The sequence below is a fragment of the Rousettus aegyptiacus genome, unplaced genomic scaffold (genome assembly GCF_014176215.1).
Source record: "Rousettus aegyptiacus isolate mRouAeg1 unplaced genomic scaffold, mRouAeg1.p scaffold_m13_p_6, whole genome shotgun sequence".
In the NCBI taxonomy this organism is placed as follows: Eukaryota; Metazoa; Chordata; class Mammalia; order Chiroptera; family Pteropodidae; genus Rousettus; species Rousettus aegyptiacus.
The window spans coordinates 73,313,727-73,336,937 of record NW_023416309.1 but is presented as its reverse complement, the minus strand read 5'-3'; the positions used below and the strand labels follow the sequence as shown (position 1 = coordinate 73,336,937).

General features: G+C 42.6%; 1 protein-coding gene and 1 pseudogene across 6 annotated transcripts in view; one reads left to right on the top strand and one right to left on the bottom strand.

Annotated features, from left to right (window-relative positions):
* DNAH2 (dynein axonemal heavy chain 2) overlaps window positions 1-23,211 on the top strand; it is a 92,976-nt gene that overhangs the window by 17,819 nt on the left and 51,946 nt on the right. For 5 of the 6 annotated variants that reach the window (XR_004951465.1, XM_036223240.1, XM_016154766.2 and 2 more), the window contains 19 exons: window positions 71-181; window positions 351-589; window positions 1,519-1,710; window positions 2,401-2,558; window positions 3,025-3,112; window positions 3,450-3,655; window positions 4,103-4,232; window positions 4,499-4,681; window positions 5,555-5,769; window positions 16,958-17,104; window positions 17,908-18,064; window positions 18,307-18,546; window positions 18,814-19,002; window positions 19,177-19,324; window positions 19,788-19,980; window positions 21,405-21,605; window positions 21,691-21,847; window positions 22,208-22,382; window positions 22,817-22,980. Coding sequence is in view for 5 of the 6 variants with exons in the window: in XM_036223240.1 (XP_036079133.1) it covers window positions 71-181; window positions 351-589; window positions 1,519-1,710; window positions 2,401-2,558; window positions 3,025-3,112; window positions 3,450-3,655; window positions 4,103-4,232; window positions 4,499-4,681; window positions 5,555-5,769; window positions 16,958-17,104; window positions 17,908-18,064; window positions 18,307-18,546; window positions 18,814-19,002; window positions 19,177-19,324; window positions 19,788-19,980; window positions 21,405-21,605; window positions 21,691-21,847; window positions 22,208-22,382; window positions 22,817-22,980 (3,293 nt within the window). In the remaining variant the exon portion in view is untranslated. Of the gene's footprint in view, window positions 1-70; window positions 182-350; window positions 590-1,518; window positions 1,711-2,400; window positions 2,559-3,024; window positions 3,113-3,449; window positions 3,656-4,102; window positions 4,233-4,498; window positions 4,682-5,554; window positions 5,770-16,957; window positions 17,105-17,907; window positions 18,065-18,306; window positions 18,547-18,813; window positions 19,003-19,176; window positions 19,325-19,787; window positions 19,981-21,404; window positions 21,606-21,690; window positions 21,848-22,207; window positions 22,383-22,816; window positions 22,981-23,211 lie in introns of those variants that run through there. The other variant, XM_016154767.2, reaches the window with a different exon arrangement.
* Window positions 13,130-14,288, bottom strand: LOC107515636 (annotated as a pseudogene).

Below are 23,211 nucleotides of genomic sequence, written 5' to 3'. Positions count from 1 at the left end.
CCATGATAGAAGTGGGGTGGCATAAACTCATTCTTGTCTATGAACTCCCATGGTCCTTTCCTTTCCTTAGATACTCGGTATAAACTGGAGGGGCACACTGTTCTCTACATCCCTGCAGAGGCCTTGAACATGAAGCCTGAGGTGGTGTTTAAGGACAAAGAACTGGTGCAGCGGCTAGAGAGTGAGTGGCTGGCATTTTTTCATGAGTCGGGGATCCCAGAGGAGAGGAAAGGGGGCAGCCCAGGTGCTGAGAAAAGAATTGGGTTAGGAGGGCTATGTAGGAGGCAGAGGGAAGGACACATTAGGGAGCAATGTAAAGAAATGGAGAGATTTCGTATTCTCTCTTGCAGCCTCCATGATCCACTGGACCCGGCAGATAAAGGAGGTACTTAGTGCCCAGGAGACTGTGGATACAGGAGAAAATTTAGGTCCTTTGGAGGAGATTGAGTTCTGGCGCAACCGATGCATGGACCTGTCTGGCATCAGCACACAGCTAGTGAAAGAAGGAGTGAAACACATTGAGTCCATCCTGCGCCTTGCCAAGTCATCCTACTTAGCACCCTTTATTAAACTAGCTCAGCAGATCCAGGTTTGTGAGTGGCTTGAAGGATGGAGGCTTAGCAGAAAGTGGGTAGTGGTTGGGACAATATAGGGTGCTAAGAGAGAGCCAACAAAATAAAATCAACAGCAAAGATAGATCCACCCAGGTTTGGACTTGTACTGATGGGAGAGTATAAAAGTAGCAGAACACAGGGTCCCAAGGAGCTTATAGTTTAGTTAGGGAGACAACTGGTTAATCAACCAATATACATTGAATACCCTTTATGAGTCCAACCCCTTTAATCCTGAGAAAGGAAGACTTACACAAAATAGGATTACTAGATGTCATGGGATCAGAGAGGAACCCATGTGGTTCAGCTAAGAGAGTTACAAAATAAAGACTTAAAAAATAAATTTGATATAGTATGAAAAGCTGATTATGTGATTTTTTTGGGATACAGAAGATCAGAGTGATCTGTAAAATATGGAGATAGAAGACTTCTTTTCCTAGGTGGCATTTTAAGCTAGGTGTTAAGGGAATTGAGACACAGCTAGGTGGAGAAGTCTAAAACCCTGGTCGCGAACAGGGCAATGAAGGAGACTGTGGTGAAAACTATGGAGGTGAATGGGAATGATGCCTAGTTAGTTGATCAACAGTGCTGAGTTCAACTGGAGTAACTAGAGGAATAGACACAAAACCTGAGCTCAGGTAACTCCCTTCTAATGGGAGAGATGGGACTCACACAGGAGAAAAGACGTAAAAATACTTTCATAGAACCTAGTAAATGAGTAAAAGTTGATATGTACAAACTCTGGTCCTGAGGGCCGCAGAGATTTGAAATGACTGGTACCAAGTAGGGTTGGGAATATTTCCCAGTGGAGGCAAGTCAGGATGGAGTTCAAGATGGATAAAAAACACTCACTTTAAATCAATTCTTTCCAGTGGATAAGTCTACTCTGTTTTCTCTTTTTTGCCAGGATGGTTCTTGTCAAGCACAGTCAAACTTGACTTTTTTGTCAATCCTGAAGGAACCTTACCAGGAATTGGCCTTCATGAGGCCTAAGGACATCTCTAGTAAGCTTCCTAGGTTGATCAGTCTCATTCGCATCATCTGGGTCAATTCTCCCCACTACAACACCCGGGAGAGACTGACCTCCCTCTTCCGAAAGGTGTGTGTCTGCAGAGGGTGGGGCAGAGAGTGTTTAGAGGGTGGTCATATTGACAGAACTCAGGTTGTCTGAATAAGGTAGAATTCCCTTAGCAGAGATCTGTGGTGAAAGGCTGTGAGGAGCACCCTTGGGGTCTGACAGAGACCGAAGGCTTCTGCCTACATCGTCAACGTCAGTGGCACTCAGAACTGAGGCCTAGCTTGGACATTTTGCTTCCAGATGGAAGTAGCCTGGGGAGCAGGGGAGAAGGGGCTTTGAAAAAAGAATTGGTGTAGTGTGAGGAGGGAGGCAGGAAGGACAGATTCTCAGGCTGAGTTGTACAAAAGGGGAAGACCTTCTTCTAATTTCCAAAGATATTGTGGTGGGCAAGAGGTAGATTTAGAAAGGAACACTGACTTTTAAGGAGCAGGACCTGACACATTTCAACTGGGGTGATAGAGCCAAAGTGTGGGAGAAAGGACGCTGAGTTGAGTGCTCTCTGGGAAGTGCAGTTGTGAGCTGGACTGAGGCAGAGAGGGAGGTGGAGCCCAGAGAGGCTGCCCTCTAGAAGTGGAGGCCTGGGGGCAGATGGGTATTGGGAGTCAAATGAAGAAGTAGGAGGCTGAGACCTGAGGCACATTAGGGAGATTCCGAGTAGGGAGTGGGTGCAACTAAGGCTGTGAACTGAGGCTGTTGGGACCCCTTCTGCAGATGAGCAATGAGATCATCCGCTTATGCTGCCATGCCATCTCCCTGGATCGAATCTTTGAGGGATATGTTACTTCTAGCAAGGAGGATCTACAAGGCTGCATCTCCTGTTGTCATGCTTGGAAAGATCACTACCTGCGGGCCGTGCAGATGCATACCCAGTACGATATGTCTCCCCTAATGTCCTGTGTGTTACTCCTTTGTCATTCCTATGGAGGGTAGATTCTGACTCCTTTCACTTGCACTTTATTTTTTTTTTTAAAGCCAATGGATTATATTTTTCTAGACCTAGGAGTTTTTAAATGGGTCTGAGTTTTCTCTCTGGGTACAGATATTCTAACTGTCTTCACTCTAATCTCTTCTCCCTGATTCCAGAAGTCTTTCCTGGTCTTTTCCTTTTTTCTTGGCCCTGAAGTCTAAAATTCTATTATGTATAAACCTCTTAGAATCGAGATACTTTATTTCCTCACCTTGCATTTCCTCTTTCAGGGTTCAGGAAAACTGCTTCTTAGGGTCTCATTTTCTAAGGCTCCCCTGAATTGAAGATACCAAGTCTAGCTTTGCATTGGCAGATTGATACCTAGTGTTCCTGTTATTTTGATTTGGTCCATTTTTCTCCTAACACAGGTTCTCCAGTCGAGGCTGGGTCCTAGACCAGACCAGCATATTTGCTCAGGTTGATGCTTTTGTGCAACGTTGCAAGGACCTGATTGAGGTGGGAAGACTGTCAAGGAAGGAGAATCAAAGACAACAGCAGATGCTCCAGAATCCCCATCCAGGAGTGGGGAAGCTGGGGCAGAGGCTAAACATAGAACTTACTGCTTTGTCTCTTCCTGTGTCACTGTGTGCCCTACTATCATCCTATTTTTTTAAATTTTGCCTACTATCATTGCCTTAGCATTTCATATTCTATTCTGCAGCCAAAATTCATTTAAGTAGCCTCTTGCATCTGAATGGTCCTCCCTAGTGTTTAGACATTTTAAGCTAAAGAGCATAGGACTTATAAGATCAGAAAGGAGAGCAAGAGTTCTCACAATGACTTTTTCTTTTAGGTATGTGACTGTCAGTATCATTTCGCCCGCTGGGAAGATGGCAAGCAAGGTCCACTTCCTTGCTTCTTTGGTGCCCAGGGGCCCCAGATAACACGAAACTTGCTGGAGATTGAGGACATCTTTCATAAAAATCTGCACATGCTACGAGCTGTTCGTGGGGGCATCCTGGATGTCAAGAACACTTCTTGGCATGAAGACTACAATCGGTGAGAGAGCCACAGGCCGACTTGGGTAGAGCAAGGAAGGAAGGGTAGGGGAAACAGGAAAGGAAGGAGTGGTGAGAGTATAGAAAGGAAAGTGTGGAAGTGACAGTTCGGGGATGGGGGTGGGCAGGAGACAGTGCAAGGAATGAGGCGGCTGCTCGGATGAAGAGACCAGAGTCAGCCTTCCAGAACTTGAATCCCAGTTCTGCCACATACTAGATATGTGACTGGACGAATTACCAGTTAGAGCCTCTGTGTCCTCATTTATGAAACAAGGTTACCTATCCCGTTGGCTTGTTTTAAGTAATAAATGGATTAATGCATATAAAGTACTTACTGCCTGGCAAGTAGGAAATCCTCACTACATAACACATAGGATTTTTACTCAGGGGATGTACTTGGGGTCTGGTGAGGGCACCCACCCTTCCACATACTTCTCTAATGGAACAGATTTCGTGCTGGAGTCAAAGACCTGGAGGTGATGACTCAGAACCTGATCACCTCCGCCTTTGAGTTAGTTCGAGACGTGGAGCATGGCGTGCTGCTGTTGGACACCTTCTATAGACTTGCAACCCGTGAGGTGCTGCTGCTCCACCTGCTTCCTCCACCCCTGCTTCTCTTGTGCTTTCCTTCGGTTTCTCCTGAGCCTTCTAGACCCCATTCTACCTCATGCTCTTTCTTCTGTCCTAGATAGCCAGGGTCTCTTTTTTTCTCTCTGTTCCCCTGGTTTCCAGATTGCTAAGGAGTGTGACTCCCACAACAGGGTGTAGCTTTCCCGTAGGATGAATAACTGGAGGAACCCACATCCCCAGGGCATGTTGTCAACGTCTTTCTCTTCTTCCTTAGACTATCAGGAGGACGTATGACAAGAAGGCGGTGGATCTCTACATGTTGTTTAATAGTGAATTGGCCCTTGTAAACCGTGAACTGATCAAGAAGTGGCCATACTTGGAGCCCTACAAGGCCCACTACTCTGGACAGGCACACTGGGTGCGGATCCTACGGCGTCGCATCGACAGAGTCATGAATGTGAGTGCCTGGCCTTTTTAAAAACTTGTCCTCAGTGAGGTGGTCGAGTTCTCAGGCTGTGCCATGTGGTGGGAAGGATGGAGGACCCGTCCATTGTTCAGTTTCCCTAGAGAGTTTTCATGACTAGAAGAAAGTCTGCCCAGGGGAGTGGCAGAAGCAGCGAGGCAGGCCATGGCCTTGGATTTGCAGTGATGGTGAGTATGTGGTAGAACATGGGTCATTTTAGGCATTTTATGTTAAGGTGGAGAGGAGGAATAGGGTCAGCATCTGCAAAATTGTGCCACCAGGAGAGTAATACAAACTCACAATCCAGAGAACTGGACAGGTGAGGCTCTTTTAGGGGTGGTGTCCCTAGAAGAACAGTCACAAAGAAACAGAAAAAAACAACTTAAAAAAACTTTTTGGGAATGTAGGTCTAAGGCTATTGAGCTACTTGCTATCATCTAATTGGTTCTGGGAGAGAATAAGGCATCCTTCAGACAACTGGGTGCTGCTTAAGAAGCGGTGGGCTAAGACTATGATGAGGAAGACCTCATACTAGTTTTCAATCTGGTATCTCTTAAATCCTTCGCCTCCTGTAATTTACTTGTTTCCCCCAACTTTTTTCTTAAGCTGAATCTCTGTGTTTCTCTTTCTTGATTTTGACTTCCTTTCTCATTGTGCATTGGTCTGTTCCTCTTAACCTTTTTGGCTCTGCCTTTCCTGTAAGTAGTCAAAATCAGTCTTCATAGCAAGCCTTACATGTGCCATCGGTGTGTATGTGTGTGTATAGGTGAGTGTATGGGTGTATGTGTATGTGTGGTCTCAGGGGGATGGTAACCTAGAGGAATGTGGCAGGTAGGCTTTGACCCATTCATTGTTCTTCCTCCTCAGTGTCTTTCTAGTGCTCATTTCCTGCCCCACATTGGGACTGGAGAGGAGAGTGTACATACCTATCAGCAGATGGTTCAGGCCATTGATGAACTTGTTCGAAAAACCTTCCAAGACTGGACATCGACGCTGGACAAGGACTGTATTCGGCGCCTGGATACACCATTGTTACGAATCAGCCAAGAGAAGGCGGGCATGCTGGATGTGAACTTTGACAAGTACAAGACCCAACCCCACCCCTTCTCCCTTTACCTTACTCCTTCCTCTGCTTATATTGTCTTTGGTGCCATTCTCTTCCTCAACTCTCCCAACGGTGTAACTCCCATCTCTTGGTTTCCTCTCCATTTTTCTAATAATCTCTTATGCTATAATATGTTTACTATCACGTCTTAATTTTAGTTTTATAGTTTATCTTCCAAAAAATTGATTCAAAAAAGAAAACCCTGACTAACCTACTAAGCTGGTAATGTAGGTGTTCTACCACTAGATGGCCCTGATAGCTCAGCTAAATCACCCAAACTGGGCTTTTCTGAGAATCGGTGGGGCTGTCAGAACGTGCCCCCTCTCCTGCAACTTTATAATTATGACATTTTCATATTACAATTATTTAAAGTTTAATTTAGTTATTAGTTATTAAAAATATATATAGTGAGTACCTTCCATATGTTAGTAACTGAGATAGGCACAGGGAATGTATACAATGGAAAAGTCCCTGCCTTCTGTTACTCCATGAGCAAATAAATAGTTCAATCCTTGGAGCCAAGTTTCTTTTCCATGTAAGATGCAGAAGAGAAAAATAAAGAAGGAGCTACATAAGGTATCTGTGTACAGAGATCACAAACCTTCTGGTGACAGTTTTTCCCTAATCAGAAGGAAATAACTTTCTACTTCATTGGTTTTGGCTTCCTCTTGTCATCAGCTAGTCGTCAACTCATTATAATAAGAGTTACTTCCCACACTTCTGTGGTGTTGCTACTAGCATTGGCCTTCACTTTAGAATGTCCTTATTTGTTTAGCAAACAAACAAATAAAAACAGGCTTTTCCAGGGAAGGCCTGTGTGGAGATGAAGTCTGGGGGACAGAAGAGACTGAGTATATCTGTCGTGAGTGGCTGAAGGCAGCCTAACTAGAGGAGATGACACATTATGGTTGAAGAAGGAAGCAAAGGAATCAAGGTGGAGAAGTAGTGCTGAACATCAGGCCAGAGGGGTGAGGCGAAGGCATTAGTGAGAAGGACATGGGTGTTAGAAGGCACATGGATCAGGAAGCAGTTGAGCAGAGTGTGAAAACCAGGGCAAGAGGTTTAAGATAAATCTTTATCTAATAAGGGACGTTGGAGACTGGCTTTGATAGGGTTCATGGTTTTTTGAGGTAAGGCCAAGCAGGGTCATATAAAATTGGCTTCATAAATCAACAATAAGAGTTCGAAGAGACAGAAGACTAGGCTGGTATTACCCTAGCTATGACATTTGCAAGCACGTAATGAGGTTGAATCTGCAAGACACATTCTCTCTTTAAGCTGGGTACTTCCAAAGGCACTGTATTTGGTTGACACTCAGACACACTTGTAATAATATGAATATGAGTATACACACTCCACCAATTGTCCTTTTCCCATGAACTAAAGGACTGTATTCAAATAATAGAATTTTATTAAATACCAATGATCAATATTTCCATTTTTTTTTGACAGAACAAATCTGCTTTATTTACTTTCAATAAGTTTAAATCTGTGAGGGGTACAGCATTGCCCTTAGCAGAAAGGTTGTTTTGGAATTTGGCACGAGCCATGCCACTGTTTCCGTGAGCATGAGTTACCTTTCTCCAGATTACCCTGGTTTTGTTCAGTTCACCAACAGGTGTCACTGTGTTGTTCTTTGCCTTGTACACATAAGCATATCTCTTGCCTAGATAAAACTCAGTCTCATCTCAAGCATAAACACCTTCAATTTTAAGAAAAGTGGTGTGTTCACTCTGGTTCCAGAGACCCCACTAATAACCAGCAAAAATGGCCTTGGACCACAGCCTTCCAGACATATTTGTTGTTTTAGAAGTCCTGTCCTCATCAGGCCTCCATAGGTTCCAAGATGGCAGAAAAAGCAATATTTGCATTTTAAGTATGAGAAAAAACAAAATTCGAGAGAGAGGTAAAAAAATGCCACAGGTAAGTACTGGTTGGTGGCTACTTTCTTATAATCCTCAGAATCAGCCAGTGAGAGTGAGTACAACATAAACTTAAATGCCAGACAGCCTAGAGTTTGAACTCTGGAATAGATCCGTGTTGCCATGTGACTTCAGGCAAGCCACTGAATTTTTCTGAGCCTGAGTTTCCTCAACTACTTAAAGCATCCTTTTTTTGAGGTTGTCATGAGATGAGATAATGTGTATAAAAGTCCTCACAAGGAATAAACAATCAATAAACATCATATTCCCTTCAAAAAAATTACCTCATAAAACTTCGTGAACATGGCATTTTCAAAACAAATTTAGTAAAGCAATATATTAGTTTTAACTTAAAATATCGTAACCTTTTAGAAAGAGTAATATGTGCACATGTTGTAAGATTCAAAAGTTATACCAGGGTAGAGAATGAAAAATTTCCCTATACTACTGTCCCCCAGTGACTTGGTTTCTATCTGAAGAGTCAGGGTTATGATTTTCTTGTCTAACATTCCAGAGATAAAAGTGTATGTTTATATAAATGTCCTTTTTACTATAAATAGTAACATACTATACTCACTCTTCTTCTATACATTCAAAGTGTTTCAAAATGATTTAATTTTCCATTATAAAATTATCGATAATTTTAGAAAATTTTAAAAATGCAGAAAAATAAAAGGAAGAAAAACCTCCCCCAAAGATAACCACTCTTAATGATTTGTTATATTTCTTACCACTCTTTCCTCCCCTATTTCATATGGTTGTTTTTCTTTAATTTTTAAAATATTTACTGAGGATTTTAAAATTATAAAAGTAGTGCATGCTTACTGTAAAAAAAAAAGATTGATGTAGAAGTACATAAAGGAAAAAGTGAAATCCAGCACACAGCCCCACTCCCAAGAGATAACCGTGATTACCATGTAATCAAAAATATACACTGCACACATAACCAGTTATTTTTGCAACTTGCTTCTTTTAAGATTAACAATATGTGTGAGAGGTTTTCCATTCTGAAGGTACAGAAGTATGTAATTATTTTTCATGGCTTATAACATCCCATAGTTTGGTTGTTCTGTAAATTAATCAGTCCACTATTGATGGACTTATAAGTTGTATAATTTCTGAAAGGTTTCTGGATATTCTGTACTGGAGGATTTCAGCTGGGCTTCCTACACCTTGTTCTTTTCCCTCCAGTGATGTGTTTACCTAAGGTTTGAGCTAGTGTCCATATAGTTAGGATAAGCTTAAGAGATAACTTCTCTGTCTGCTTTGAACATTTCTTGTAGATAGATATCTAAAATACCTTTAGATATCTAAAATACTATTTGCATAATCTTTATAGTAGAGCATAACAAGGCAACTTTGGGCCAAATATTTATGGCCTAGGTTTTGCTGAAACCCAAATAATGGCTAGATACTTCTTCCAGAGAAAAGAGGTGCTCCTCTCCTTAGTTAATTGTTTTCCAGAGAGCTCTACCATAAGCTGCTTGACATTTTTGTGGTTTTAAGATAAAACTGCCTCCGTCCAGTAAATAGTGTATTGGGGAGGGGGAAACTTGATCACAGGGAAGGATTTTGAAAAATCCGAGCTCATCAAACCAGTAAAGAAATTTAAGACAATTTCAGTTTTTCCAAAATGTATTAACACTCCTGGGAGGTGCAGATAACTATCAGGTTTGTTCTTTTGTGTTCAATGTCTAGATAAGATCTTGAAATAAGCATGCCTTTCAAACCTCCTGATTGTCCTCAGAACCACCTCACTTTTCATTAGTTCTGGGAGCCTTTCATTCCTAATAGCATCTATTTTATCTCACAAGGAGTTTTGTTATCCTACCTTATATCCCAAATATTTGAACTTTGAAGTCCAGATTGGCTTTTGCTACCTTTTATGGCCAGACCAGCTTTACAGATTACACTTACCACAAACATATTCCAGATGTTGTCTACATCCTGGCTGAAAAGGGCTGCGTTATCACTATGTATGTCGCAAATTCCTCTGTGTAGTGGGATTTCCCCAGAGCAGGATAGGGGACACTGACATCTGTTTGTTTTTCATGTCTAGGGCTTCCACTTTCTCTTTTTCCTCAATCATATAGTGCTGTCTCTATTGGTCAGTTCATTCTGGGCTGTCAACATTAAACTCAGCTAACTTCACTTTCCTAACCTCTACTGCCTGACCACTTGTCTTCAGATAAATTATAAAATATTTTACAAAAATAATTCCCTAGACAGATTTCTTTTTAGAAAGTGTTTGTCAATCAAATAAATTTGTGTTCCAGAACAAAGTTTTGGCAAAGACAGAACATTATTGTGAACAAAGTTTCTCATAGCGTTTTCAGCTCAACATCAGGAAGGTATTATCCAAATTTATCCTGTTGACAAGTTAAAATTGGATAGTTTGCTTTAAAGTTATTTTGCAAATCTCGTCAGGATGAAAAAAATGAAGAAAAATTTTGATGCCATGTTGGATAGTATACATGCCCAAATGGGCTTGCTATGATATTTAGGGAGACAAATTCAAGGCCTCTAGTTCGAAGAACATATGAGAACATGTTTGTGCTAACAGAAATGTTTCCATATATATCCATACCCCTCTATCCTCTCAGTGTAGCTATAGCACAATTTTTGGTTTCAATCAGTATTCAATGTTTATCTTAACATGGTTCTGTTAGTATTGTTTACTGCCAATCCAAATAATTTACTGTTGTTATAGTTCTTTCTTTGCTTATACAATGTCTGCCCTTTTCGGAATTAGTAATTACCTTACTATTTTTGTTAGCGCACTGTTCAGTATCATTAATTCTTCCAGACCAACCAATAAAACCCCTGTGAATAATATCTTTCCTCCCTATCTCACTCGTAAAGTGTGGTATTAGTTTCATATTGTTCTTTCTGGGACTCCCTGCCCTCCTGCTTCAGTCTGACTGGCTGGTTTTGAGGTCTGCTATACAGGTGTCATCCAAGAACTTCCCTGACCCTCTTTTCTCATTTGATTTTCTATTTCTTTTGATTTCCTCTTTCTTGGTTTATGCCCTTGTTTTGGTAGAGTGCATCCATCAGTAGTTTTTTGAGAAATAGTGCATGGGAGGTAAATTTTTCGAGTTCTGGCATGATTGGCAACAAATGTCCTGTGTTCCACTTGTTGAATATTTGGCTGAGTTTGGAATTCTAGGTTTAAGGTAATTTTCCTTTGTTTTGGCCTCTCTCTTTTACTTTAGAGGCAGGCTTTCTTTAAATGTCTGGTAATCTGCTGTTCATTCGTATTTGAGAGAGGCTTATTCATTTTGAGGACTTCTGACAGTTTAAAAAAAATAATATACTTTAGTGGAGATCATCAAGATTTGAAAAAACAGCATTTCTTCTTCCACAATCTCTTAAAGCATTTATGACACATAAATGAGCACTTGAAAGTAATTTCCTCCATTGGAAGATTCTTCTCCAGTAAAGGTGAAAATATAATCCTTTGCAAAACTTGAAATGTATTATTTCCTATATTGTCAATTCAGTGCTTTCCTGTAGAACGGATAAAATATTCTGGAATATTTACTTCAATATTCTTTCCAAATAATATCTCAGTAATATTCAGAATGCAAACTTTCATGAGTACATCTTCAGGTTGTAGGGCCTTTCCTCCTGTGATTAAAAAGTGTAATTTTATTTAAAAAACAAAACAAAACAAAACCACATACATATTAAAAAATTAAGTGATTTTTATTCAAGATTTTTAGTTTTTTAAATATTCCATATTTTCTTCTGGTACTTTGTGATTTTATTCTTTATGTTTAGTTCTTTGATCCATCTGAAATTTATTTTGATATAGGGAGAGAAGTACGGATGCAACTTGAGTTGTCATTTTTTATTCACCAGATGCCTAGCCATTTGACCCAATCTCATTTACCGAACTGCTATTTTAAAAATATAACAAATTCTCAGGTATATTTCTGTCTATTTGGGATTCTCTGTCCTGTTCTGGTATGTCTCTTCATGTGCAGGAACCAAACTGTTTTAGTTATTGTCCTTATTGCTCTCTTTTTTTCAGCATTTTCCTGGATATTTGAAATACATATTTCTCATAAGAATCTTAGAATTAATTTGTTTAGTTGCCAAAATAGTTCCATTCCTATTTTCATAGAAACAAGAATTGTGTTAAATTTATAGGTTAACTTAAGGAGAATGATCATCTATCTTTATATTTGAGTCTATCCAAGAATAGTATATTTTTCTTTCAATTTATTTAAGGTCTGCTTTTCATCCATAAGTCATTTTTTCCATATATATTAATCAATTAGCAAGAAATGTTATAATACTTAATGTTATAATATGTAAATATTACATATAACATTTAAAAATGTTATATAAATATTTTTTATTAGTTTGTTAATTTTTGGCATCTTATATTTATTGTTTTAATTATCATGAGTCTCTGTTCCTGTATGACAATGTTTAATTCATTATAGTATTTATATTGGAAAACTTTGATTTTAATAAGTTAATTTTATACCCGGCCACTTTTATAAGTAATCTTATTGTTTGAATAGTTTTTTCCTTTAAAAGTTAAATTTTTTTTCTGTTTTGAAACATATCACACACACAGAGAAGTACTTACATGTTCAGTTTTAAACTGAAACTTAAAACTTAACAAATAGGTATAAAATAAACACCTCTGTAACTATCACTTTGGTCAAGGAAAGAACATTGCCAGCAGTTTAGAAGCCCCTCACATATAATTATTTTTCAGTTGAATTAGTTGTCAACACTTAAAATTCAGGAGATTTCATCTAAAAACCCACTTTCTGGCCTCTTGAAAAATCAGACAACGTAGTTACACTGGGCCCGCCTTCTCATATGGCAGCAATTACTTGGGACCCTGGAGCTGTCACTCTTTGAGGTGGACCATGCACACTTTAGCTCAACTTTAGGCCTCATATCATTTGCCATTTATTATCATACTTGAGCTACTCTTGCCTTCACGATATCAGAACTTCTGAACTTTGCCTTTGACTATAAAAACCAAAAGAGTTGGTAGTTGGTTAGATGTTGAAAGTAAGGTAGAAGGAGAACATGTAGTTCTGGTTGAGGGGATAGTGCTGTTCCCTGAGACAGCTTTGCAGAGCAGTAGGTGAGTTTCTGGACACTGTGTGTGTGAGGTGCCTGTGAGACGATATGGGGGTGGGGGAGAGATCTAGTAGGCAGGTGGACGTACAAGTCTAGAGCTCAGGTTGGCCATGTGGATTTGGGAGTCATCGGCTTACAGAAGGCAGCTGAAGCCATGGCAGTGGATGAGATCACCTAGGGAGATCTAGTGGATTGGATGTGAAGAAACTTGCGGAGCCCAAATTTAAGGGAGCTGCCGGAAAAGCAGTTTTTTTTTTTTTTTTAATTTAATTTTTTGCCGCTCCAGTCAACGAAAAAGAAACTTTACTGAGGCTCCAGAGCCAAGGGGTTTGGGCAGGAGGCTGCCCTGTGGGTCAAGGAGGATGTGGAGGGGCCTGATTTCACCTTCTTCTTGGGACGTAGATTGCTGGCGTGGTCACACTTCTTGCAGCATTTGACAGTGCAGGGATGGCAGGAAGGCATAACAATTGTGGCAGATCATCTTGTCACAGTCGTACTTCTGGGCAAGTTGGTAGAGGGAGGGCTTGATGATGCCGCCCTAAAGGAAGAAAACCAAGTGCAGGGTGGACTCTTTCTGGATATTGTAGAGAGTGCGGCCACCCCTCCGATGCAGGACAGGGCAAATTTTCCCCGAGTGGCCCTATACCGAAAAAGAAAGGGTTCTTGACTGAGGGCAGGAAAGAACTCAAGTGCACGCCAGAGTTCCAGTTAAAAAGAACATTTATTAGAGAAGGGGTAACACTCCATAGACAGGATGGTCTCTTCTTAGAGAAAAGGAGTGAGAGAGCCTGAGAGAGACTCGGAGGGAGAGGGACAATGAGAAAAAGACAGTGAGAGGGACCCCGAGTGTTTGGGCAATTCAGTTTACTTATCATTCTTACTTTCTATGAATTACAGTTTAAAGACTTTGTTTACACATTTCCTTTGATAGTATGGGTATATAGTGATTAGAAAATGTAGTGTTATAAGGTAAGAATTTGTAGCATGAAAAGGCCTGCTGACAATCCCAGCCTCTGATCTCCATAGTTTTAGCCATAGAGAAGGAATGATTATGTTTATTTTGTGTGGGGCATGACTTAAAAACTGTTTTCCCGTTTTTTTCCTTCTCATTATGGGTAAATGGTTTATTAATAATCCCAGCAGAAACCTTCCTTTGTTCTACAGGTTTTCTTGTGGCCTGACTGTAGTAGGGGTGATCAACATATAGCAGTCTCTGAATATAGCTCGACTTAATATCTAGTTCTCTTGCCTCCTCCTTACATTACCTCTGGCTGTTTGCCTGGAAAATCAGACACCACTGGTTGAGTGGGATGCCCTCCTTGTCTTGGTTTTTAGTTTCGACATTCTCAGTGGTGTCACTGGGCTCAACCTTGAGTGTGATGGTCTTGCTGCTGGTCAAGGTCTTCACAGAGGTCTACATCTCCACATCTGGTAGGGAGGCTGCTCAGCCACCTCGTTGAAGAGAAAGAGCAGGCCAACTGGGGTTTTTGCTGAGTCTCCAGTGCCTAGCTGAATACAATTTCCAATACTGGAAAGAAAAACGTATTTCTACTGAAGGGCAGGGCAGACAAGAGAATTGAGGTCCACAAGCCAGGGAAAGAGCTTATCTGAGAAGGGTAGGGAGGAGTCCACCACAATGTTAGGCCTACAGAGGAGGACAGGGCCTGAGGAGGTCCACAGGGTTTAGCTATAAGAAGTCCTGGGGAAACCTGATGAGAGTACTTTTAGAGGTGAAAGGGAGGCAGCTCTCAAGGGATTGAGGAGTGGGAAGAAAAGAAATAAAGGGAGTTCATGAGGACAATTCTTTTCAGAAGGTAGTCTGTAAAGGGGAGTGCAGAGTATGGTACCCATGGGAAGATATGGAGTTGAGGGAAGATTGTTTTTTTTTTTTTTTTTTTTTTGTAAGATCATAGAAAGTTGGCCTTACTTAAATGTTGATGGGAAGGAATTAGTAGGTTGAGGGTACAGGATAGTTGGAGGAGATGGCATCTGAGAAAGCATGAGGAAACCTTGTCAGAACAGAGCCCAGGAAGAGGGCTTAGGCTTGGGAGGGAGGAGGGCCTCTTCTGTCATAAATGGGAGAAATTGTAGGTTTAATTTTTATAGCAGGAAGTACATAGAGTTCTCACCTGCTGGCTGTTATATTTATGTGATGGTAGGAGGTGAGGCTTTCTGCAGAGAGGGGGAGTGGGAGGACAGGTTTGAAAAAGTAGAGAGGATTTGCAGTCACTGTGAGAACAGGTGGGAGAGCAGATTGGGGAAGCCCCAGGGTGCAGCATGGAGAGTCCAGCTGGGATCTGAGACCTGAATATGCAGTGTGCTAATCTGTGTGGTCCTGTGATTTTCTCCAGCCTTGCCGGGCCACCTTCACATGGGCGCATCTAGGAGGACAGTGGTTTTAGCCAAGGTTGGGGTTTTGCCAGGTGGCTTAGACTAATGAACGAGGCAAAAGAGTGAGGATTGGCGAAAGAGTGGTGAAAGTGACAGAAGGCAGGGTCTGTGGAGGAGGAAGCAGAGATGGGAGGGGTTGAAAGACCAGAGGTCAGTGGCCTGAAAGTCAAGAACAGGTCCATTAGGAGGGCTTGAATACAAAAGTTTGGAATAAGGGGAGGAAGCTGGGCTCCTGGGGTGGGATATCTGAGTGGGTTATCTCAGAGGTGAGGAGTTGTAAAGGTTGTGAGTTCCAGGTGTGACATGGGAGTGGCAGCTGGAATGGGAAGATCACTGGATCTGAGGGCCACATATATAATTAAAAATTTTCTAGCATTGCAGTTAGTAAGGGAAAAAGGAACAATTGAAATTAATTTTAATATTCAACCCAATATTCCCAAATATTAACACTCCAACATGTAATCAATATAAAGAATTATTAATGGGGAGTTTTCTGTTCTTTTTTTCATGCAGTCCTCTCTGCCTTCCATCTTTGTGTCTTTTTCTTTACTTTCCAAGAGATTTTCGTTAATTTTATCTTTTAATGTTTCTTTAGATTTTTAAATTTTCTGCTGTCATTTTAACCTCTAAGAGCTATTTTGCTGTTCCCTTTTAGAGCATCATGTTTTGTTTCTCAGATGCTCTTTTATTTCTTTATCTCCCTGAGAATGTTAGCAGCCATTTTCTTTGTTTGTCTTATTTGGGATGGGGAGTCTTCTTTTGTTCCCTCTTGTTCCCCTCTTTTTTTCTGTTTGTTTGGACTCCCACCTTCTGTGATAGGAAAGACAGAGACCACTGTTTTGTGATTCTTGGTTGTCTGTCCATGTTTAAGGGAAGGGAACCGGAAGGCTGATTAGAAGCTCTGTTGAGCAGGTAGTGGGGCTTCTCAACTGTAAGCTTCACTGTAGAGTTATCTGGATGAGCTGTTTTTAGAAAATCCTGAGGTCATCATCCTTGGCACTGTCCTCTTAGGCTGGTCAAAGGCCATAGAAAACCATTTTTTAAAGTTTGTTCTGGAGGGCGTAGGTTCAGCTGCCAGAGTGCTGGTTTCTGGGTAAGAAAAGTCTAGAGATTTTAATGTTTAGTGCACATGGTCACTTAATGCCCCCCTCTCTCAATACATTACTCTCTCCTTCAACTGTGCCTGGGGACTCTAGTCTGAAGATCCTCTGTCTCTGTACTGCCTTCTCTAGATGAGAAGCCTTCAGTCTTACGTCGAGGTGAGGAGGGCATTTGCTTAATTGTGGAGAGTAGGGGAAGGGTCATGGAAAGTTCTGCTTCCTAAACTTTCACCTGGTCTTTCTATTTTAGTTCCACCTTTACCCCCTTCCTTGGTATTTGAAGCCACCAACCTCTGGGCCTTTAGAGAGCCCTGCAGCATGAACCAGGTGGCTTCTATTGCCAGCTTAGGATTCCAATTCCGTTCCTTATCCATCTGCTTTGCAACTCCCAATATTATTCTGTTGTTGTCTCCTTGTATTTGTGGGCTTATGCCTTAAACAATGAAAAACCCCTTTCCTGTTGTTTTAATGTTTTGGGGAAGGGAGCAAAAGCCAATGTGTTCAGTCAGCCTATTTACCTGGAGATTCTACTTCATTTTTTGTCTTAAGTGCCCAGCTCTACACCTTTTCAGTATGTTGTTGTTCTAGTTTATGCCCTTGAGCAGTACCCTTAGTTCCTTTGCTTTTCTTTCTCCCTAAGGTCCCTGATGATTCTCTTTGTGGAGATTGACTACTGGGAGCGGCTGTTATTTGAAACACCCCATTATGTGATGAATGTAGCTGAGCGTGCGGAGGACCTGAGAGTTCTTCGTGAAAATCTGCTACTTGTTGCCCGAGACTATAATAGGTAGGGCTCCAGTCCTCATTGCAGCCCTTCTGTATGCTATTTTATGCCTCCTCTTTGTCTTATATGCTTCATGATGTTGTCCATTTCCCATAGTATCTGCCCTTTACGTTTTGTTCATTTCAGAAAAAATGGTTTCCCATACTCTCTCTTATGGACCTATGATTATTCCTGTCCCTTGCAGTTTTGTCTGCTAGCTTTAGGGTAGAGAACAAAACCAATCAGGTCCCCTCCCACTCCATAGGGCACTTAGACCATATATATTGTAAACCTATGTCACTTCTCTAGGAATGAAAACTGGGTGGCATTAGGATTATGGGCACAGAATAACCTGAGATTCTCTGAAACAAGGCCATGCTGACACCCCATCTCTTAATGCCTTTGGTACTTTTGGAATGAGGCTTTGTTCTGGGTTGGATGCCTTTCTCAGCCCAGTTAAAGTCCAAGGGGGTGCAACCAGCTATTTCATTTGGGTGTCTAGAACTGACCTGTCCAATATGGTAGCCACTACTGCATGTGGCTATTTCTATTTTAATTAATTGAAATTAAATAAATTTAAAAAATTCAGATACTCATTTGCACAAGCTACATTTCAAATGCTCTATAGCCACATGTGGCTACCGACTGCTGTTTTGGACAACACAAATTATAGAACATTTCCATCATTGCATTTTTAATAATTTCCATTATTGGAAAGCACTAGTCTGGAATTGTAACCTTTCAGATTTTTCTACCAAGTTTCCTGGTGTAGGGGAGAGGTCTTCAGAGCTTGTCCCCATTAGCTACCAGTCTGCTCTTATACACAGGATTATTGCCATGCTGTCCCCAGATGAGCAGGCCCTCTTCAAAGAACGTATTCGATTCCTGGATAAGAAGATCCACCCTGGGCTCAAGAAACTGCACTGGGCCTTGAAGGGGGCCAGTGCTTTCTTTATCACAGAGTGCCGCATACATGCCAGCAAGGTGGGCCATGATCATTAGACCCTAAAGGCTGACCAAAAGACTGGTGCATGGGAAATTAATACCTGAGTCTTGGGTAGTGGTGGAGAGACCAGGGAGTAATGTGAAAGAAATTAAGTATGCTTGGGGAAAGACTGTTTTTTAATGTCAGCAACTCCAGCTAGAGGATAGGCGGAAGGATAGAATTAGGCTCAGAAGGTCTCTTCCAAGCTGACACACACCCCATGGGTGGGATCTGACTCCAGGTGCAGATGATTGTGAATGAGTTCAAGGCATCCACTCTGACTATTGGCTGGCGAGCGCAAGAGATATCAGAGACACTGCTGGTACGCGTTAGTGGCAAACGGGTGTACAGGGACCTGGAATTCGAGGAAGACCAAAAAGAGCATCGGGCAGCTGTGCAGCAGAAATTGATGAGCCTGCACCAGGATGTGGTGGCCATCATGACCAATTCCTACGAAGTCTTCAAGAATGATGGCCCTGAGGTAGGGGCCCTTTGGCCAGAGCTTTGTGGTTGGGGAAATCCCCAGTCCCCCAGTCCCATCAGATTGTTTGTTCTCTTGGTCTTTCCTTCTTTTTTCCCTAGTGTGTGCTTCTCAAACATGCTGCTCTAGCCTTAGATTCACCCACCCTTCAGTCTTTCAAACTTTCTTCCTTCAGGACTCAGAATCCTACCTTTAGCTTGTTCTCATTTCTCAGGATCTGCTCTGTCTTCCCTGAGGGGTTATCTTTCTGCCCCCTCTTCCCACCAGGTTCAGCAGGAGTGGATGCTGTACACAATTCGGTTGGACCACATGATGGAGGATGCCCTGCGCCTGAACGTGAAGTGGTCATTGCTGGAACTGTCCAAAGCTATCAATGGGGATGGAAAGACCACCCCAAACCCACTCTTCCGAGTCCTTGTAATTTTGGAGAATGACATGCAGGGAGGTGTGGCACAGGTGGGGACCACTTTGCCCCCAATACCCCAAAACTATCACACTGTATTTGCCAGTTTTTCTCAATCCTTAAACTTGGTCCTTGGTCTTGACTTAATCCTATGGCCACCAGGCATGGTCCTGAGGCCCATCTTCTCCATGGCCTGTGTTAAGGCTCTCTTCACTGTGCTCCCACAGGTGGAATTCTCACCCACACTGCAGACTTTGGCAAATGTGGTCAATGACATTGGCAACCACCTTTTCTCCACCATCTCTGTCTTCCGCCACCTCCCTGAAATTCTCATCAAGCGCAAGTTTCAGCGTGACCCCATTCATATAATCGTGGGTGAGTGTGCAATAGGGAGGGCATCTGGTGAAGAGGTATCAGAGTCTTAGGAGGAGAGACCAGGGCTATTTCCAGACTTACTGGGCCAGTCATTTCCATTGCTGGTGGAAAACTCCAGTCAAGGGGCCAGATTGGGGAAGGGAGCAAAGGCTGGGATGCAGGTTGAAATCAAGTGACTAATGCTCAAGGGATTTTAGACTTGGATTGGAGATTAGGAAGGACAGGTTTTGTACCGGGGCTGGGATATAAGATGTCTAGATACCAATAGCTAAGATATCCAAATCCTACATATTTGAGTCATAATTTTACTTTCTGCCTCTTCCCTTATTTTCTAATCGTGTTTGAGCCATATTTCTTTGGGAAGGTGCTACTGGAGTGGAGGGTCTGGGGCAGTGACCAGGGGCCAGGCTGGAGCTTGAGTTGGGATGAAAGTTAGTGAGAAGCATTTTGATGGGTCTTGAAGAGCGAGATGAAGACATCAAGAAGATCCAGGCCCAGATCAGCAGCGGTATGACCAACAATGCAAGCCTGCTGCAGAACTACCTCAAGACCTGGGATATGTATCGGGAGATCTGGGAGATCAACAAGGACTCTTTTATTCGTCGTTATCAGCGCCTCAACCCCCCTGTCTCTTCTTTTGATGCTGACATTGCCCGGTAAGGAGGGCAGGTCTGTCTCTAAGAGGTATAGAATTACCAGAGTTCAAGGCCTAGAGACTCGGGAATGAGGGTTGTGGATAGGAGGAGGTGCAGAAAATGTGTGCTCAATATAGGAAAAGAACAAGATCTAAGGCACCTGACTTTTGTTTCTCAGGGGTAGAGATCAGATAAGAGCTGGACAAGATTTAGGGGAAAAGCTGTTTTGCTAAAGAGTACCCACAGGGTTCTGTTGGGAAGGAAGAAGTGCTAGGATCTGAAAGATGAGAGATGTGAACACTTTCAATTTAAGAAGGTAAATTGAAGTTTACTTGAAGAAGATTCTTAAATTCTGAAGGCAGGCAAAGAACTCCCCCATCTCTTTGTCCTCTAGTTATTCATTCATTTGTTCACTGAACACCATTGTCCTGTGGGTCATGAGGAATAAAAAGATGAAACAAGTGTTTTCCTCCTGAGGGCTACAGTGTGGTAGGGAAGATAAAAGTATTGCTGCAAGAGCAGTGGCCGTGGTGTCAAAGACGGATGAAATCCCAGCTCTGCCACTTTCTAGCTGTGTAATCTTAAGAAGGTCACTCCCTTTATTTTCTCCTTAAGCAGGTAACTTCTGTTCTTTAGGCCTCAGTCTCCTGTGAAACAGGCATTACACTACCTACCTTATAAGGTTGTGAGATTATTAAATATATGCGAAAGCACTTTGTAAACTCTAAAATACTGTGCTAAAGTACTTATATTATTATAAAGGCTTCAATGTGTTAAATGTATGATTATGGTATCTAAGGTCCCAGGGCAGTTCAATGGAGAGGGAAGTTCCGGCCAGGGACATTAGGAAAGGCTTCATGAAGGGAGTGACTTCGGGCTTTACAGACTGGGTTAGATTTCAACAGGCAGAGATGGGCAGTGGGAGGGCGTTCCAGGTAGAGAAAATAGCATAAGCTCAGCATAAGGATGGGAACACATAAGCATGTTTACCAAATAGTGAGTAGTCGAGAACATAGCTACAGGAAAGAAAGGATGCACAGGGATTTATATATAGCAGCCAGCTTCATTCTGCCAACAGCCTTGTGAGGTGTGGGGTCTATTATTATCACCGTGTTACAGATGAGGAAACTGAGGCTCCCAACAGTTAAATTACCTGCCTGACGTCATAGAGTTGGTGGCAGCGGTGTGAACTCAATTCATAACTATGCAACTCTAAAGTCTTGAACACCAGACTAAGGGTTCTGACAGCTGTCCCGTAGGCAGTAGTTGGGAAAATGATATGATCACAGCTGTATGCTTAAAATGGGAGACACCCAGGAGTAGAAGAATGCTTTAGAGCTGCTGCACAGGTCTGGGTGGTAGGAAATGAGAACTTCAACTGGCATTGGGCCGTGGGCACATCTGCAAATAAAAAAAACATCTGGTGGGAACATGTGTCCTTTCAGCTACACGGAGGTTGCTAATAATGTGCAGAAGGAGGAGACAGTCCTCAACATCCAGTTTGTGCTGCTAGACTGCTCACACCTCAAGTTCTCGCTGGTGCAGCACTGCAACGAGTGGCAGAACAAGTTCACGACTCTGCTCAAGGAGATGGCAGCCCGGCGCCTCCTGGAGCTGCACACATACCTGAAGGAGAATGCGGAGAAGTATGGGCGTGGGTGCCAGGCACAGGTGCAGGGAGGGCAGGCCCTGCCCTGTCCACTTACCAGTGCTCTCTTTGCCTGCCTGCAGAATCAGCCGCCCTCCCCAGACGCTGGAGGAACTGGGGGTCAGTTTGCAACTCATGGATACCCTGCAGCATGACTTGCCCAACCTGGAGACCCAGATTCCTCCCATACACGAGCAGTTCGCCATTCTTGAGAAGTACGAGGTGCCAGTTCAGGACAGTGTGAGTCCCAGTGGTGTTTGGTCCACCAAGCTGGGCCCGTGCCAGCAGCAGGTGGTGAGGGAAGCTAATTTCCCACATCACGGACCCTCATGCTGTCAGGAGGGAGAGCAGAGAAGTGTGCAGGGGAGAAGACTCAAGATTCAAAAGCCTGAGAGCCAAAGCTAACTCAAATGATATTTCTGGTCAGTTATGGATTTCTTTTAGGCCCAGAAAGTTACTCTTTGATTTCTTTGGGCCTCTTTGCATGTAGAAACTGGCTACACACTCTGGTCTGAAGGATCAGAAAAGAGTCCTTAAAAGCTTTGGGGAGAAGGGCAGACCTCCTGCTTGTGGATTATCCTCCCCTTTTGATGTCCCCAGGTACTGGCGATGTTAGACAGTCTCAATGGGGAGTGGGTCATCTTTCAACAAACTCTGTTGGACAGTGAACAGATGCTGAAGAAACACAAGGAGAAATTCAAGACAGGCCTTATTCACTCAGCTGATGATTTCAAGAAGAAAGCACATAATCTTCTGGAAGAATTTGAAGCCAAAGGTACATCTTTCTCGGCCTCTCCCCTTTCTTTACAATTGTTTGGACCCAGTCTTTCAAAGCCTGTGAGGCGGTGTGAACAAGGATGAGCTGAGGAAGGATGGTGCTGGGGTAGGGAAAGAGCTGTGCCACTTTTGTCAGCCACAGACCTGTTGTCACTGGCTTTTGGTCAAAAGGAAGCCCAGCTCACATTTCTAGTTTTTTTATACCCACCTCCTAACTCCCATCTGTGTCTGATGTTGGAGCCACATTTAGTAATTTTGGTAAGATTAACCATCATCCTTTCAATGTATTCCCTCTTATATTTTTGTCCCTTCCATCTGTTGTGTGAGGAAGAAGTGAAATTTACCCACAAAGAGGTAGAAGAGCGATGATGGTCCTTTCAGGGGACCACGGCCTTGAGTGGGAATCTGAGCTTCATTCTGGACTTTCCACAGGCCCCTTCACCAGTAGTGCGGGACATCAGGCCGCTCTGGAACAGATCGCCCAAGTGCGGGCTGTGCTGAATTCCATGCGGGAAGAAGAAAACAGTCTCCGCTCCAACCTGGGCATCTTCAAGATTGAGCAGCCAATTTCTAAGGATCTGCAGAACCTGGAGAAAGTAGGGTGCTGAGCTAAGCCCTTTTGGTAGCCACGGATAGGAGGCAGGGGACAGGAGAACGGGTCCTAAGGGCCTGAAAAAACAGCTGGGACCAGGAAGATGGGTGTACGAGGAGCTTTAAAAAAAATTGATATAAAATTCAGATAACAAAATAACCATTTTAAAGTAAACAATTCAGTGGCGTTTAGTACATTCACAATGTTGTATAACCATCACCTCTAGTTCCAAAAC